This window comes from Pimephales promelas, chromosome 2 (genome assembly GCF_988280905.1).
Source record: "Pimephales promelas chromosome 2, fPimPro1.hap1.1, whole genome shotgun sequence".
NCBI lineage: Eukaryota > Metazoa > Chordata > Actinopteri > Cypriniformes > Leuciscidae > Pimephales > Pimephales promelas.
In genome coordinates, this window is record NC_142770.1 from 25202557 (window position 1) to 25220782 (window position 18226).

At 37.8% G+C, this 18226-nt stretch overlaps 1 protein-coding gene across 2 annotated transcripts in view; it reads left to right on the top strand.

Moving 5' to 3' along the window:
* mark1 (MAP/microtubule affinity-regulating kinase 1) overlaps positions 1-18226 on the top strand; it is a 71008-nt gene continuing 52782 nt past the window's right edge. Inside the window, exon 1 of one of the 2 annotated variants that reach the window (XM_039657258.2) lies at positions 1-316. In XM_039657258.2, coding sequence (XP_039513192.1) covers positions 266-316 — 51 coding nt within the window. In that variant the 5' untranslated portion in view covers positions 1-265. The remainder of the gene's footprint in view (positions 317-18226) is intronic. The other variant, XM_039657259.2, reaches the window with a different exon arrangement.

The window sequence follows — 18226 nt, forward strand, 5'->3', positions numbered from 1 at the left end:
ACACACACCCGCGCGCGCGCACACACACACACACTCGTCCTGTCCGCGCATCCGCAGCGTCGCGCTCGCTCTGTCTCTCTCTCTCGCCCGCGGCTGACGCGCTGACGCGGGCCGCTCCTGCTGGATATGTGCATGTTATAGTCGTAGGTTGAAGGCCAGGAGACATGCCGGTGTGAAGCGGTCTCAGATATCAGTATCTTCCGCGTTATCTTCGCTAAGCGCGGGTCCGAGCGCCGGTGCGGAGCGCGCGGCCTGTAAACACAAGATGTCGACCAGAACGCCATTGCCCACCGTCAACGAGCGCGACGCCGAGAATGTAAGTCAATGATACAACATATCAGTCTGCATGAATATTCATGATTACAATGCATCTGTGCTCGTTTGCGTCCTTGTGTTTTAGCGGACGCTTACACAAGCTTTTATAATGCTTTAATAAGCCGGATTGGCTGAATATGCTCGCTTGCCTTCTGAAGGTTTGATTAGTCATATCTAGTGTTCATTTAAAGCCATTAATAGAGCTGTATCTGCTTTATAGCTGTACATTATGTCCAGGGACGTTCAGGTGTTTATGATGCCTCCCTGTCCTATGTTAAGCATTCAGCACACTGATGATCCTCATCACATCACATCACATGTTATCCCATCATCTGTCCCACCTCATGCTTCAACGTCCCGGCACCAATTTGAACACTGTTTACTACATTGTAATTAATGTGTAATAGCCTAAGCTTGGTAGGCCTACTTTACAGTTTACTTAATGAGGGTTTTCAGGATGAATAGTTATGCTACATACAGTTTAATGACAGCAAAAGGATATAAAATAATGGAATAAAATACAGTTATTTTGCACAATATACTGAGTGTTCTTCATTTAAAAAAAAAAAGATAACATGCATTGTTTATTATCCACTGACACTTTTAGTGGATTACAACTAGAGCCAGACCGATATATCGGTAGACCGATATTATCGGCCGATATCAGGCATTTTCCAAACTATCGGTATCGGCAGTTATAATGGCCGATAAATGAATATTTCAAAAATAAAATAAAAAAACAGAGGAAACACGCTTGAACCATGTCATGAGTGTTGGAGTTGTATAGTTTGTCCACCAGAGGGCACTCTACACCGTTCCTGTTGGCAACACTCGTTGAGTTGGTCACGATACATACATCGCTTGAATAACAATTAAAAGAACATCCGCATCAGTTCTCTTAACTCAAATAAGCATGACAACATTTGTGACTATCATGTCCAGTTTTGCTGCTGTTAAATAAGCCGAGAGTGAACCAGAATTAGCTGCTTCAGAACTAGTAAAAGTTACGTTGTTACAGTGTAGTTGTCCTTTTAACTTTTGACAATGTGACTGAAGTATTTCTTTAATAGAGCGTGACAGTTATAACAATGAGACGTATCATCTCTCCTTGGCCTGTTATATTGTAAATGTATGTTTTAAAATTTGTTGCGTGTTTCTGAAATAATAATAAAAAAAAAAATATTGGCCGATATATCGGAATATCGGATTTTAAAACCAATAAATATTTGTATCGATATCGGACTTCGAAATCCTTTATCGGCCGGGCTCTAATAACAACCTGACTCAAGGGTAGTGAACACGTTTTACTGGAAAATGACAATTTACTTGACTTTGTTTTTAGCGATTTGTATGTTAGCGTGAATTCAGTTCAATGAGATTTAGCTGTGAGTGGGGCTACATGACACAACTGCGCACAACTGGATAACAATAGTGTGTAGTATGTACTGTGAGTAGTATAACAAGTTGTATTGTATTCATAAAAGAGTAGGCAAAAGCACGGTCGGGGTAAACTAGGCTACATCGTCCATATTTCATTCCTAGTACACACATCCATACTAGAACACACTTTTTAAAGTTTTAAACAAAAAGCCTATCTACTATACATTTTGAATACAGCGATTGTTTTTTTATGCAAAACACAAAAGAATAATTCTTTACGCAACTCTTTTACATAAAATGACTTTTTATTCGTACTGTCATCCTCCAAAAGGACCACATAATCACCATAAAACTGTGCTCTATTCCCAGTCTTCAGAAGCCATCCATTTTCCCCACCAAAGTTAATGAAAATATTCCACTTTGGTCTCAGCTCTTAAATCTTTTTAATTGGCCGGGCAGAAATATTGGTCTATAACGAAATGAATGTGATTTGAGAATACGAGGAAACGCAGTGTGGTTTGGTATGCTAGATGCACAAACGCACTCCTAGAGGAATGATCATTGGGGAGGGATCTTGATTAGTGAGTTATTGGAGAATAGAGGCGGTATGAAGCCTTCTGTTGAACTCAGGAGTGAAGCAGAGCTCTGGTCATGTGAAGGATCCCTGTGCTGGTATTGTTGAGTGAGTCTCAGGTCTGTGGCCTGTGGGAGAATCTTTATGTCTGGCTGATAATGGTCGCACAGGGGCTGTTGACTCAATCATGTAATTACAGGCTGTGATTAATGAAAGCACAGAAACGCTCTGAGGTCGTCTGGGTTTGTCGTCCGTGATCGCTGTACATCACCGTCTTGTCAACCCTGTTATCGCATTTCAAGTTCATGTAATTCTTGATGAATATGTTTCTCAGTGATACATTAGCCCCTTTCACACGACAGTGTTTACTGTACTGTATTTAATTACTGTTTAATACCATTTACAGATCATGTGTGAACGGGCCCTTTCCAAAAATACTCGTAAATCAGATCTATGGCATGAGATGTTGTAACATTACCAGTAAATTACCGGTTTGAACAAGAACAACGCATCACAGGATCTTTTTTGTGCTTTGTAGAAAGTGAAAAGTCGTACAGGTTTGTAACGATTAAATGATGGCTAACCCTTTCAGTGCATTATGGGTGTTGTCTCTCATTTCGCACGCGGTGAGATGGCGATATAGATTCTGATGCGGGATTATAAGCCATGAGAAGAAGAGTATCGGTGGTCATCAGATATTGATCCTGGGTTTGCATTGGCTGTTGTGTGTTCTCCCCGGGCCTGAAGCTGCAGACGGGCCTGTGTGTGTCGTAAAGCGCTGTCCTGGCAGAGGTCAAAGGGGGTTTGGAGATCACTGCACTTCTCTCTGTTATAATCAATGCAGCTGTCCAACCATAACACACGAATCCACTGCCTCACTGTGTGTAAATCTGGAGAATGAACAGCAAGAGAACAGTAATTGAAGAGAAGGACTGACTGCAACAGTGGTTATTTTGGTAATTGACTACTCCTATTACTTGAACAATTACACGACTATTTCATTGATTGATGCAACAATTCATAATCAGCTTTGTTGAGCTTTTGCCTTGAGTTCTTGCTTAGTTGGGGACATTTAATATTCAACAATAATATTGATCTGCTGCATTGACAGCATTATATGAGAACTGAGCTGAGCTGGACAGAGCGGCTATAGATATAAATTAACTACAATAATACTTTTTTTTTTTTACAACAAAAACGGAACTTACTTATTTTAAAAAAACTTTTGCTGATAATTTACTCACCCCCATGTCATCCAAGATGTCCATGTCTTTCTTTCTTCAGTCGAAAAGAAATTAAGATTTTTGATGAAAACATTCCAGGATTTTCTCCATATAATGGACTTCAATGGGAACCAAATGGTTCAAGGTCCAAATGACAGTTTCAGTGCAAACTGTTCAAAGGGCTTTAAACGATTCCAGACGATGAATAAGGGTCTCATCAAGCGAAACAATCGCTCATTTAATAAAAAAATAACAAAAATAAAGTGACTCTCCTGTTCGAACTCGTTCATCAAAATGAACAAATCTTTTTTCGAGTCATTTGGTTAATTCAACGAACGAAATGAACGAATTTACTTGGAAAAAGATTTGTTCATTTTGATGAACGAGTTCGAACAGGAGAGTCACGAACGCGCATCACAGAACAGAGCAAGACGACCATTTGAGCTTAAAACTTAAACTTTGTTATTTATTTATTAAATGAGTGATGTTTTAATCAAAAACCTTCATTTCTTTTCGACTGAAGAAAGAAAGACATGGACATCTTGGATGACATGGGGGTGAGTAAATTATCAGCAAAAGTTTATTTAAAAGTGAACTACTCCTTTAATATATAAATTATAATTATAATATATAAATTACATTTATATATAAATTTACTAAATTAATAACTTTTTTACAACAAAAACTGAACTTACTTGAGCTGGACTATGATGCAATTTTCTTCTAGATCCGTTGTAGAGCAGAAACAAATTTTGTTGCATTATTAATATTTCCCTGTTATCTGTGTAAAGCTGCTCTGTAGTGTAAGAAGTGCTGAGTGAATAAAGCTTAAAGTTAAATGTCGAGTTACAGCGTGTCCTATCCAGCCGCGACGGCGACACGCGACGATTCGGTTTCAGAAGCGGTCTCTGTCTCTGTGACGTCGAGCTGGACCAACAACATAAAGTATGATTATCTCAGGCACGGTTTATGTGCTTTATTTAATGTTGAAAGCGTAGTGTTAGTTTGAATATGATTTTGTGTGTTTTTTAACCTCAGATCTTCAAAATAAAAGTGAACAAGAACGTTCAAATTGTTAACAGACAAGTCTATTCTAGGCTATATGACAACAATTGTTTCAGTAACTCACTCAATTTGTGTTTTTAATCACATTTAAATGGTGTAATATTCAACATTCCTTTTCTGATTGGCTGTGATTTTGATAGTCTCCCATATGGGTGTAACAATATATTGTGTCACAATGTATCGCAATACAAAAATTTGATCTGTATCGTGGATCGTTCACCCAAAGGATCATTTGCGTGAAAAATAATGTATAATAATGCAATGGGGGATATTTGTGTGCCTGAAAATGCCAGATGTCTGATGTTACCAGTAAAAAGTGGCCGACATTATTTTATATATATCTAGTCATTGACAGAGATCAAGCATATCCGTCTAAAATAATCCTGTATTTCAGCTTCAGAATCATGAATATTGTTATTCTGGTGTCTTTATTGTCCTTGTGGTGCTTTGGGTTTCAGCACCAAGTCCAAGCATTTACCAATACCAAATTTAGCATTTTAATCAACAGTACATTTTTTGTATCAATAATACAAAATGGTAATGTAATTTTACGATACAAATTGTAGTAACGTAATACATTACACACTTAGGGTTTTATAATCTGATTGCTTTTAGATTTTTTCTCAGTTTCACCTCATAATTAACTTGATTGATTTGAATAGGATAATGTTTTACCATATTGATAAAAAATACAAAGAGGAAGAAAAAAAAATATTACATTTTTTGCCATCAACCAAGTGAAGGACTCCCAGATCTGGCCCTGATATGGAAATGACAGGGTGAAAGGACACAGCTAAGCAGCGTTTGTTGACATTTGTTGGTCTGATACCTTTAGGTTGTGAATTTGTTGCGTATTTTCAACACACTTGGGAAAGATAATAGTTCTGTAAACTGTGCAAGTGATGTCAGACCCGATAATCTCCCCATCGACTTCCATTGTTTGCTTAAGAAGAGATCAGAAGCCAGCAGTGTGACCTTTGCTATCCCTGTATCTCAGCTCACACTGCGAGACGGAGGAGACAGCCGGAGTCGGGACCACACTGAAGCGTTCTTGTGTTGTTCTGGTGGTTACACACCTCAGTGCTCAAGGAGTGTTAGCTTCTGAGTTTAGAGATGAGAAGGCATTAGCATGTGCGTTAGCATGCGTTAGCGATGGACCTGAATACTGATAATGCGTGATTTGACCTTTTACTGAATTTGAAATGATTCAAAGAGTCCCACATGCAGCTTCTGATCTGTCTTTTGTAGGACTGCGACTTATTTAGATTATATTAACTCTTTCCTCGCCGGCGTTTTTAATAAAATTTGCCGGCAGCTCTAGCATTTTTGATGATTTTCGCAATTTCATGGCAGTCAGAATATTTTGATATCATGCAATATATGAAAAGTGGGAATGGAGGTAAGCTTAGTAAAAAAAGAAACATTTCAAAAACAAAAAACTGTGAAATTTATTTATTTGAATGAGAACCTCTTCCTCACCCTGCCCAACATGTCTTATACTAAGATGTTTTACATTGGCATACTTGCGTGTAGTGTGTTTTGTCTTCAGACGAGTGTCCGAGTGTGGAAGTGAGGCAGAGATTGATCAGAACTAGTGTGAGTTTTGGAGAGCGCTCGCTTTGCAAGGCTTTCTCCTTTACAACAGTTGCATAACAGAGGAAAGGCTGCGAGAGAAGGGAGTGCTTTTAAAGGATCGAGAGTGTGTGGAGGGGGGGATGTGCAAACGGAGGTTGTACCTTGTGGGAATGGTGTGTCCAGGCAGTGTGTTCATTGTCATGCTAAAACAGGAATGCCGATGCTGTGTCATGAAAGCCTTTAGTTTCGTTTCTTCTCTCTTTTCTGTGGGATATGTTCTTTTAAACATCTGTGATCAAACTCTAGCGCTCCTCCAAAACCTCCAAAGTGTGCTGCCTTCTAAGGGCAGTGTGTGTTTTCCAGATACAGAATAAAACTGAAGGCAGGTGCATTTTACAAGCTGAACGCGAGAGTAGTGTTCGACCGATATGGGTTGGCCGGGAGCAGGGTGGCCGATATAAAGCCAATATTTATATATATATATATATATATATATATATATATATATATATACTTACACATATACAGTATATATATATATATATATATATATATACTTACACATACACTCACCGGCCACTTTATTAGGTACCCCATGCTAGTAACGGGTTGGACCCCCTTTTGCCTTCAGAACTGCCTCAATTCTTCGTGGCATAGATTCAACAAGGTGCTGGAAGCATTCCTCAGGGAGTTTGGTCCATATTGACATGATGGCATTGGCATCACACAGTTGCCGCAGATTTGTCGGCTGCACATCCATGATGCGAATCTCCCGTTCCACCACATCCCAAAGATGCTCTATTGGATTGAGATCTGGTGACTGGAGGCCATTTGAGTACAGCGAACTCATTGTCATGTTCAAGAAACCAGTTTGAGATGATTCCAGCTTTTGACATGGCGCATTATCCTGCTGAAAGTAGCCATCAGAAGTTGGGTACATTGTGGTCATAAAGGGATGGACATGGTCAGCAACAATACTCAGGTAGGCTGTGGCGTTGCAACGATGCTCAATTGGTACCAAGGGGCCCAAAGAGTGCCAAGAAAATATTCCCCACACCATGACACCACCACCACCAGCCTGAACCGTTGATACAAGGCAGGATGGATCCATGCTTTCATGTTGTAGACGCCAAATTCTGACCCTACCATCCGAATGTCGCAGCAGAAATCGAGACTCATCAGACCAGGCAACATTTTTCCAATCTTCTATTGTCCAATTTCGATGAGCTTGTGCAAATTGTAGCCTCAGTTTCCTGTTCTTAGCTGAAAGGAGTGGCACCAGGTGTGGTCTTCTGCTGCTGTAGCCCATCTGCCTCAAAGTTCGACGTACTGTGCGTTCAGAGATGCTCTTCTGCCCACCTTGGTTGTAACGGGTGGTTATTTGAGTCACTGTTGCCCTTCTATCAGCTCGAACCAGTCTGGCCATTCTCCTCTGACCTCTGGCATCAACAAGGCATTTCCGCCCACAGAACTGCCGCTCACTGGATGTTTTTTCTTTTTCGGACCATTCTCTGTAAACCCTAGAGATGGTTGTGCGTGAAAATCCCAGTAGATTAGCAGTTTCTGAAATACTCAGACCAGCCCTTCTGGCACCAACAATCATGCCACGTTCAAAGTCACTCAAATCACCTTTCTTCCCCATACTGATGCTCGGTTTGAACTGCAGGAGATTGTCTTGACCATGTCTACATGCCTAAATGCACTGAGTTGCCGCCATGTGATTGGCTGCTTAGAAATTAAGTGTTAACGAGCAGTTGGACAGGTGTACCTAATAAAGTGGCTGGTGAGTGTATATATATACACATATATTTAATAAATTAGATAAATTTAATAAACTTATTTTTAAAAAACCTTTAAAATAAACATGCTTAGGCCCTATACTTTAGATGGAAACTTCTTGAATCTGCAATCTCAGTACAGTTTTTTTTTCACTAATCAAGTCATTATTTAAAAACATGAATATGTGAATAAAAAAGGAAGTAAACACTGTAACAGGGCACTCAGTAATCTGGTAATTTCATGCACACTGAAAATCCTATTTTTTATTACTTTAACTTTTGACTAGGTAACACTAATTTTACATACAGCACACAGTGAAAATGACATGAATATGACACAGTGGGACACTGGATAAAGCACAGCATATTTTGAAATAAAGTTTTAAAATGTTTCGATGGCGTCTCCTGTGAAGCTGATCTTCTGTTCGCATTCACTCACTGCGCACAGACCGTCACTCGCTGTAACACGGTTATGCCGGCGGCTACAAATGCACACTTCACAAGATACCACAGCTGGATTCGATTAAATCTGCAAGGTTTGTGTAATTAAATGTGTATTAGATATTCAGAGATTTGTTTAAATGGTGTAGATGCGCATTTGCTGAATATTGACGGTAAATGAGAAAGTATTTTAGGCTGATTGTTTGCCTTTTCTGTTATAAATAATATAAAAGCAAATGCATTACTTTTTCACATACCGTTTACTTTATTTGATTACCAGTTTTGAAGTATTAGATATGACTGACAGAGATCAAAAACTAATGAAGACGGACAATGTAGGTGCGTTCCATTCGACAGGGTCCCTACGCAGTGTTCACTGCTCCCTACACCCTGAACACGGTATATCAGTTGAAGTGGACTTCACTGACATCCTGTGAAGTGATGTATCGATGTTCCCTTATTCCCTATGCCGTTTGCAGTGCCCTTCGAACTGAACATGTTCGTTCCCTTCGAATTGGAATCTCACTTAAGATGGCGAAATACTCTGTGAAGTCCACTTCGCAGTCCACTTACGGTCGAATGGAACGCACCTTGTGAGTGAGAAGTGTGTGAGTGAGCTCTGTCAGTCTGCTGTACCGTCAAAATAAAAGTCCCGCTTCCAACACATCGGCCAGTCTGAAAAACTTCGGTCGATGCCAATATTTTAAAAATGCCAAATATCGGCCAATATATCAGCCATGGCGATAATCGGCGCCGATATTAAGCATTTTTATGGTTATCGGTACTATCTGCCATTTTCAAAACCAATTTGCCGATAAAATTATTTTATTGTGAAATGCGCTTTATTTGGCTCTAACACAGTCACCTTTGAACTCACCACTCTGTCGACTAGACTTATGTCCCCGCACATCTGATTTGTTGGGAGTCACGAGCGCGGCAAGCTGAAGGCACTGAAAGTTTTGCACTCTCACACCGTGAACACTCGCTGACTGGAGCTACTTTACTGATCACGCATCAGGTGATTTTAATTAATTAGAAATTCTTTTTGATTATTAAAATTTTATTTAAACATTAAAATAGAGTCTTTAAGTTTTACAAAATGTTTACAGAATGCTGCTGGGTGCTCCCTGCACTTTTTTACATGTTATTATAATTAATTACAGTTCTCAGATTCAAAGATATATATATTTCAAAGATATATATCGGTTCAAAATATCGGTCATCGGTCTATTTGATCTGTAATAAACGGTATCGGCCCTAAAAATCACATATCGTTCGACCATATGCGATAGTCAAAGATGTCCGTCTGGAATCTGGCACATCGACGGAAATTAAAAAACTGGAACTGAAATGTGTAACTTGCTGATTTATTGCCCTGTAAGACTGTAAGAATTGGATGAAAAGATCAACCTCACCACAGGTCTGAGACGAAGGACATTGCTTGCAAAATTGAACACCAAACCTGATGGTTTCTTAAACCGATCTTAGAGCGGACAAACAGACAGAGTCCTCAAACAATATTGGGTAAACAATCATTGATGAACAAAAGTGTCCAGGTTAAAGAAAAGCACAATTCTAGTTTTAAAAATATGTGTTGATGGTTCAAGAAGAGTGTAAATTTATTCTAGCTATCAAGGCAAACTAGCATACCGTATTTCCCTTACACCTCGAACGCACGTGATCTTCATTTCAAAAGGTGTTATTTCTTTAAGGTAATAAGTTTTTGGGGAGTCACACTACATGACATTTAACAATCTGAACATTGCCTTGTGATAGAAAGGTCAAGTTATCAGCTATTTTAAGAGAGCTTGACACACAGCCATGAGGGTCTGCAGGGGTCATCACCTCAATGATATCCTCTCTCATTCTTCATTATGATCCCAGTAAAATGGATTTTGGAAATAGTTCTGCAGTCAGGCTTCAGGTGAGGTCATGGAAAGCTACGTTTTTAAGAGGATCGGAGAAAAGCTAGTTAAACTCTAGACACTATATTAGGGGTGGTTAATCTGTCTGATTTCCCGATTCGATTCGATTACGATTATTGAAGTCCCGATTCGATTACAGTCGATTTTCGATTATTAACGATTCTCGATTACCGATTATTGATTTTCCATTTCACAACAGTAAACGAAAATACACTAGATCAACATATGATTATATTAGCAGCAGCAACATTTTGGTATTAATTGCACTTTTTATTTGTTTGATATTCATTGAAAATATAATGATGGTTAGTGGGGACATGCAAACATGCTTGTTATCTACTACTTAGGCAACTCATTATCTTTACATTTATTAACTTTACATTTTTTTTCAAAAGCAATTTTGTTGCATTATAATGCAAATGCACCTGGTTCTATTAATTGACAGCATTAAAATGTATTTTGTGATTTTCTTCAATTGAAAATGTTTGAAGCAAGTTTGGGGGACTTAAGGGCACCCGATTCAGAGAATCACCTAGAAATTCAATAGAACAGCATTTATCTGAAATAGAAAGCTTTTGTAACATTAAACAATACCGTTCAAATGTTTGGAGTTGGTAAGAATTTTTATTAAATTTTTTGGGTAAAAGAAAAAAGAAATCTATAATTTTATTCATCAAGGATAAATTAAGTTGATCAAAAGGTAAAGTACAAGACATTTATAATGTTACAAATCGATTATCTGAATCTTTTGTGTGTAATAATTTGCTTTAAAAGTACAAATTAATGACCCATAAAGAATTAATGCACAATATATTTTATTAACATTACAAAGAACGACCAGGAAAATAAATGTGTGCTTGAACTAGGAGCATACTTGTAGTAAATAAATAATATAACGACTGGTGCAGCCGAGTGTTTTTCCTCCTCTGGCTGGAAAGGTACCATATGGCTTATCATATTTGTCGTGTTTCCGTCGTTGGTTTTATTCCACAAGGCGTACAACTAGTGCGGCTCTTGTCCAGCTCCTTTCCCCCTTCAACTTCAGAAGCCAAAATATTTCCACACGTCAGCTTTTAACCTAACAAGGAAAGTGTTTGGATCTCGCGTTCCATCGGGTCTCTGTTATGTGCACGCCACAGACGGTCCCGCCACTGCACTTCCGCGCTTCAGAGTTCCGTCTTTCGCGTTCCGTCAATATTACGTTATTATAAATACATATAAAAAAAAAAATTTTTGAAATCGATTTTTTGACATTTGTGAATCGATTCAGGATCGTCCACGTCCGCATCGCGATGCATCGAGAATCGATTTTTTTCCCCACCCCTACACTATATAATATAACCTTGTGAAAAAGAGGGACAAGCGCCCTTGTGGGCACTTGTCCGAAGTATAAAATCATTGGTTACCCGTAAGCCAATCACATCTCTCTCCAACTTAAACATCACCTCTATTCAAGATGTTTAACAAACACTCTTCTTGTTCAGGCTTCAGTTTGCAAATGCTGGGAATATTCTCCACAACAGAGCGAATTGCATACCGTGTCTTGATATCCACGGCCGTTTTCGTTTTCCCCAATGTTAAACTCGGCGCTTAGCGTCTACGTCACGCTCTCAGCCCTCCCTCTGTTCGTTGATTGGCCGGCTGTTTTCAGGAAAACTGAGAGACAGGTCGATGTCTCAAACTGAATACAGAAGCGAACTGAAATCGAGCGGAAGTACGAAGTCTGACGTAGTCAGGCTAATGGCACTTTTCCACTACACAGTACCAGTTCTACTCGACTCGACTTTGTTTGGTTTTCCACTGTGTAAAAGTTGTACCTGTTCCTGCTTTCGGGTACTTTTTTTTAGTATCACCTCCGGCGAGGTTCTGAGCGAGCTAAGGCGAGCTGAGCCGGTACTAAAATGTGACGGGAAAACAGTGCCGACTGCTGATTGGTCAGAGTGAATCGTCACCATTCACTGCGTCATCATTGCACATGCCAGAAATAGTTTGGCCAGAGATAGTTACTAAACTTACTGCTATTATTATGGCAACTTGGAAGAATATGCTGTGGTCAAACGAGGAGGTGCAGAATTTCCTTTGTTTGGTTGCCGAAGAGAGGATCCAGCGAGAGCTTGAGGAACGAAAGGTGTCGCTATGACGACCAGGTACTATTTGTGGCGGTACTGTCTACAATGGCAAATGGGGCGAAAGTCGGAGCGAGAGTATAAGCGAGCAGAGCTGGTACTGGTAATGGAAAAGCGCCATATGTGTGTAGTGTGCTTAAAGGGATAGTTCACTTTGAAATTATTTTTTTTTTTTTGAAATTAAATAAAATTAATTTTATGTTTTATCTTACCTCAAGGGCATCCAAGATGTAGGTGTCTTTGTTTCCACATTATTTTCAATTTTGACATTTTTTGGTCAAACCGTTGTTGTCTGTCAGTCATATAATGGAGGTGAAGGGGGTCCTCAATTGGTTCACCTCAAAGAGCATGCACAGAGAAGTCAAAATTAAACATGATTTAATGACTCGTAAATGTAAGTACACATTGATGGCCTAAGACACGAAACGAGCGGTTTGTGTGAGAAAACCAACAGTATTTATATCGTTTTACCTCTTGTAATCATAGCCATGACAAAATTATCTGACGGCACGGGCGCTTTGGTCTGCGCATGCGCTTGAAGTGATCGCTTGCGTGTGACGTCACTCAATATTTACGCAGAGATTTCGGAAGTTTTACCTTTCACTAAACATATTTAGATATACGGGAAACCGCAATGGAAGACGATTTCGGTATATCTAATTATGTTTAGTAAAAGTTAAAACTTCCGAAATCTCCGTGTAAATATTGAGTGACGTCACATGCAAGCGATCACTTCCGGCGTAACATTGAACTGATTCAGTTCGGTTCAGTTGGACATTAAACAACTGATTCAGATCACTTGGATTACATGAGGTAAAAACGATATAAATACTGTTTGTTTTCTCACACAAACCGCTCGTTTCGTGTCTTAGGCCATCAATGTGTACTTACATTTACGAGTCATTAAATCATGTTTAATCTGGACTTCTCTGTGCATGCTCTTTGAGGTGGACCCCCTTTGCCTCCAAAAATGACTGATAGACAACAACGGTTTGACTGAAAAATGTAAAAATTGAAAATACTGTGGAAACAAAGACACCTACATCTTGGATGCCCTTGAGGTAAGATAAAACATATCAAAAATTAATTTCAAAGTGAACTATCCCTTTAAAATCTATTTGTTTAATACTTGTAATACTTGTAAAAATAGGCTCTTATTGGTTTATTTACGTTATGCCCAAACCACACCCAGGAACAACCCCTTTTGACCATTTTACCCATCGGTAAACTGGCAAAAGTGGATTCGGACTCGCCATAAGTGCACTTGAAGCTGCTTTGATACAATCTGAATTGTAAAAAGCTCTATATAAATAAAGGTGACTTGACTTGCGCTGATCGTTAAAATCGGGCTCTTAGTTTCTAAACACACTTTCAAAAAGTGTACTATGTAATAATGTCACATTAAAAAGACTACACTAAAGCACATGTACTTGATTATAATTTTAACCATCGTGTGTCGTTTGATATTACACCGATTGCAATTATCTTGGCCGATTTTTTTTTGTAAAGTGTGACCTGCCGATTATCACTTTCTTTCAAAGAGCAATACTTGAAAGCATATTCAAACAGTAATCTACATTTCTTTAGTGCAACATTTATGCAAGTTTTTTTACAACATTGGACGTTTTCAAAACAATTTCCCCCAAGTGCACCGACGGGTGAGTTGAAACTCATTATAATATGCAAAACTGTTATCCACTCACAGCAGTGGGCGTTTACTTCCAAGTCTTCAATGCGAGACGCCCATTAAAACCGAACGTTTTTCAGCTAGGCTCAAAACTAACTACAAAATAGCCTATTACTTATTCATTTTGATGTTTTTGAATGCAAAAACCAAGTGAACATCATAAGTCGACCTCAGACAACAATATAATAACATTTAAAAAGCCAGTTCATGACCCCTTTAATGAAGAAAACAATATTTTACCTCAAGTTCTCTTTGGAGGATTGACAGACCATACTGTCCTCTTCGAGCAGGGATCTCAAGTCAATGGCCGTGAGACACACGCAATTCAACCAGTTCACACACTCACACGCCACACCGTGTATTTCTCACGCTGAAAAGGCAACGCCGAGCAATCCAGGAACGTGTCCATTGTCGGGTTTTCTTTCTTTTTTTACTTTTTTCTGAACACAGGACAAAATCGTGTAATCTTAACCAGGCATAACACTGGATAAAAATTAAATACAGATTAATGTTTACAATTAAAGTTTCTACAAAAGTCAGTAGAGTGATTTTATTTGTCTTTTGTTAAACATCAGATGTCAGGCATCATCAGGTTTATTACACTGCTGTCACTTTAAGACTTCAAGGCTTCACGCAACTTGCGTTTTCTTTCTCAACTCATTATGTTCCAGAACTGACTGTGTTTAACTGAATACTCGCCAAGACGGGCATCTTGACAGCATGTTTTGTGTACTTGGCCGTTTAAGTGCAGTAAGCCACTCGTTTTGGTACTTGAGACTCACAAGCTGTTGGAGAGGCACTTTTGGTGTGAGTGTGAAAGCTGCAGGATTTAGTACAATTATACAAGCACTGGGTAACCGGAGCCGATGATTATAAGTATTCTTTTATTTAAAGTATCCTAGTGTGCATATACTAATAATTCAAGAGCAGTGTTTACGGAGTGACTGCGTTGGGCCTGTGCATTATCCTCCTGAAAGTGCCGAATCTGCTCCTGGGCAGCGTTCAGTATCATGTGTTTGGATCATTCGATATCTCGCTGAGTCACCGGTTACACTGAATGCTGATTGTCAAGGCCTGCATTGGGCTTTCTGCCATTGGCCTCAAAACGCCAGATAATGTGGATCCTGGTTTCGTTTCTTGAGGCTTGAGGAGTGACTTATTGCATAAACCTCACGGCCTCAATGGTGCTGGTGTAAAAATAAGGTTTAGGAGTCATATTTGGCTGCGGTGTTGAAGTTTGCTCTGGACGAGAAGAGGGAGACGCCAGATTTGAAGTGTTAAAGACTTTTCGTGTTGAAGTTTGCTCGGGGAGATGCCAGATCTCTGCTGACTGAAAGCTGTCATTCGTTATTTTGGTTTGTGTCGGATCCTCCCGGCTTTAGGTTGTCTTTTCAAAGCTCTGCATGCGTGTTTTTAAAGCTTCCTTTGTAGAATAAATGGTTGCGTTTTGCAATGCTAAATTCTGCTCGCATCGATGTCAAAAATGTTTTTTCATCCAAGACATCACTACAACCTGACAGTTGTCCTTGTTCAGGGGTGTTGGGACCTTATTCGACTGCTAAAATAGAAAATAAACCAAATTCTATACTATTATATCCATAAACGAAAGTTATGTCTTTGTGGTGCAACAAACATGCAGAGAAAACAAAACATAAAACAGGAAATGATATCACAGAGAGGACCCAGGAGACCCTCATGATTGTGTGTCAAGTTAAACCAATATCTTAAAGATAATGTGACCTTTTTATGACAAGGAAAGGCTGTACAATGTCATGTGATGCGACTCTTCGAAAGCTTAATAATATTTATGAATGGTTGTAATTTAAGAATGCTTTGGAATATATACCCAAGTTTGGTCTTGTTTTAAAGAAAACACTCAGCAGAATATTGCTGAAGTGAAAACACTTCAAAAAATGAAAGTATGAAAAAGTTATGGAAGTTTAAATTTACAGTAAATTAAATATACTGTACTATATATTTTTTTTATTTTATATAAAATATATAGTTTATAAAATATTTTTTACTCTAAAATTTCTATAAAATCAAAGCCATACATCTTATCAAGTTATGTTCCAAATTTGAAGTTGATATCACAAAAATTGAAGTTCTCATGAGATTTTGTTTAGGCGTAGTACCAAAAATAGCCACCGGGTGCCATTGAATTCCATTGAATTTAGTTGTGTACATTCTGCCTTAACAAATTAATACATTTCTTTCCAAACATCAATTCTGTCACAAAATTTGGAACCTCGAGACTCTGATCTTTCTGACAATATCAGTTTTGTCAAGATTAGAAAAGGTTTTGATCATAAATTATGAAATATAATGATGCCCAAAAGGGGAGGAGCCTGATAAAATATTTACCGTTTCTATGGTAACCCAACTTTCAATTATAAAACAGTTTTCACATGATTATAAGTTTATAAGCTTTCAAATGATACCTAATTTATGATAACTACTAAAATATGTGATATAATAAAAAAAGGCGATAAAAAATAATATTATATTTTAGAGGATAATAAATATAAATATTATCATTTTTAGAGGAAAATACTGTACTATAATTTTTTATTTTTTATTGAAAAATACTAGATTATATGTTTATTATGAACTTTTAGCATAAAAACAGAAGTTTCATTGATTAAAAGTGGGTTCATCGACTTTTTGTGACAAAGGTCAAAACTCCTGTTATGATGCAGATTTTTTGAGGTGCACTCTTGTCATAAATTCATCAATTACTCTTCCTACATAATTTTTAACACAAAACAGGGGTAGGATATCTATTTAGAAGTCTTAGACCTTTCCAACAATATATAATTTGTCATAATTAGATTAGGATTTGATAGAAATATAGTGAAGTAAAGTTAGGCGTCCCGGTACCGGGACGGTGACAGTTAAGGGGTTAAAAAAAATTATAATTTTTGACTTGAAAAATATGCTTAGAAACGTTAATAAAAGTAATGATTAGGATGGGTACTCTAACGTGTATTCAAGATATATATGGAAAATATGTTTTGATTTTGTTGTGGCAAATAAAATGGTTTCACTGAATAAGAATTAATTCCAATGATATTAAGGTTGCAAAGGGACTGGCAATTGGTTCCTTCCAAAAGTTTCCGAAAGTTTCCAGAAAATCCTGGAAAGTTTACAAAAATTCAGGAAAGTTTCTATTTTATTTTAAAACTTCTCTTGAAAATGACACAAACGTTATCTCGGTTATATGGTTTCAAAAGTTATATATGAAACCCACATTAAAAAGAGTAAATTTTTAGGAACTTGACACTAGATATTTCTATTTTTTAATAGATTTTTTTAAGTTATACTGTATCAAGAATTTTTTATGGAAGCTTGTTTCCGCCACAGAATGAAAAATAACAAAGGTAATTGCAAGCTTTGCTTTATCTCACAATTCTGAATTTTTTCTCACAATTGCGAGATAAAGTCGCAATTGCGTGTTATAAAGTCATAATTACGAGATATAGTCGCAATTGTGTGTTGTAAAGTCAGAATTGTAAGATATAAACTATTCTGAGGGGAAAAAAGTTATTCTTTTTTTCCCCTTAGAATATGCCTGATAACTCGCAATTGCAAGTTTATATCTCACAATTCTGAGAAAAGATGTCAGAATTTCGAGATATAAACTCGAAGATATAAAAGTCAGAATTGCAAGATGTAAACTCGCAATTGTGAGAAATAAAGTCAGAATTGTGAGATAAAAAGTCTCAATTCTGTCTTTTTTTCTTGCAATTGCGACTTTATCTTCCAATTGTGACTTTATTTCTCAAAATAGCGACTTTATATCTCGCAATTGCGACTATTTCTCAAAATTGTGACTTTATATCTCGGAATTGTGGCTATTTCTCATAATTGCGACTTTATATCTTCCAATTGCGAATTTATTTCTCAGAATTGCGACTTTATATCTCGCAATTGCGACTTCATTTCTCACAATTCTGACTTTATATCTCGCAATTGTGAGATAAAAAGTCGCAATTATTTGTTTATTTTTTTATTCAGTGGCGGAAACAAGCTTCCATAGCTTTTGTGGAATAATATCATACCAAAAAGAAAATAATTTTGACTTTGTGCATGTTCATCAGCCTTGAAAAAAAAAATTCCTGCTAAAAGATGATTTGG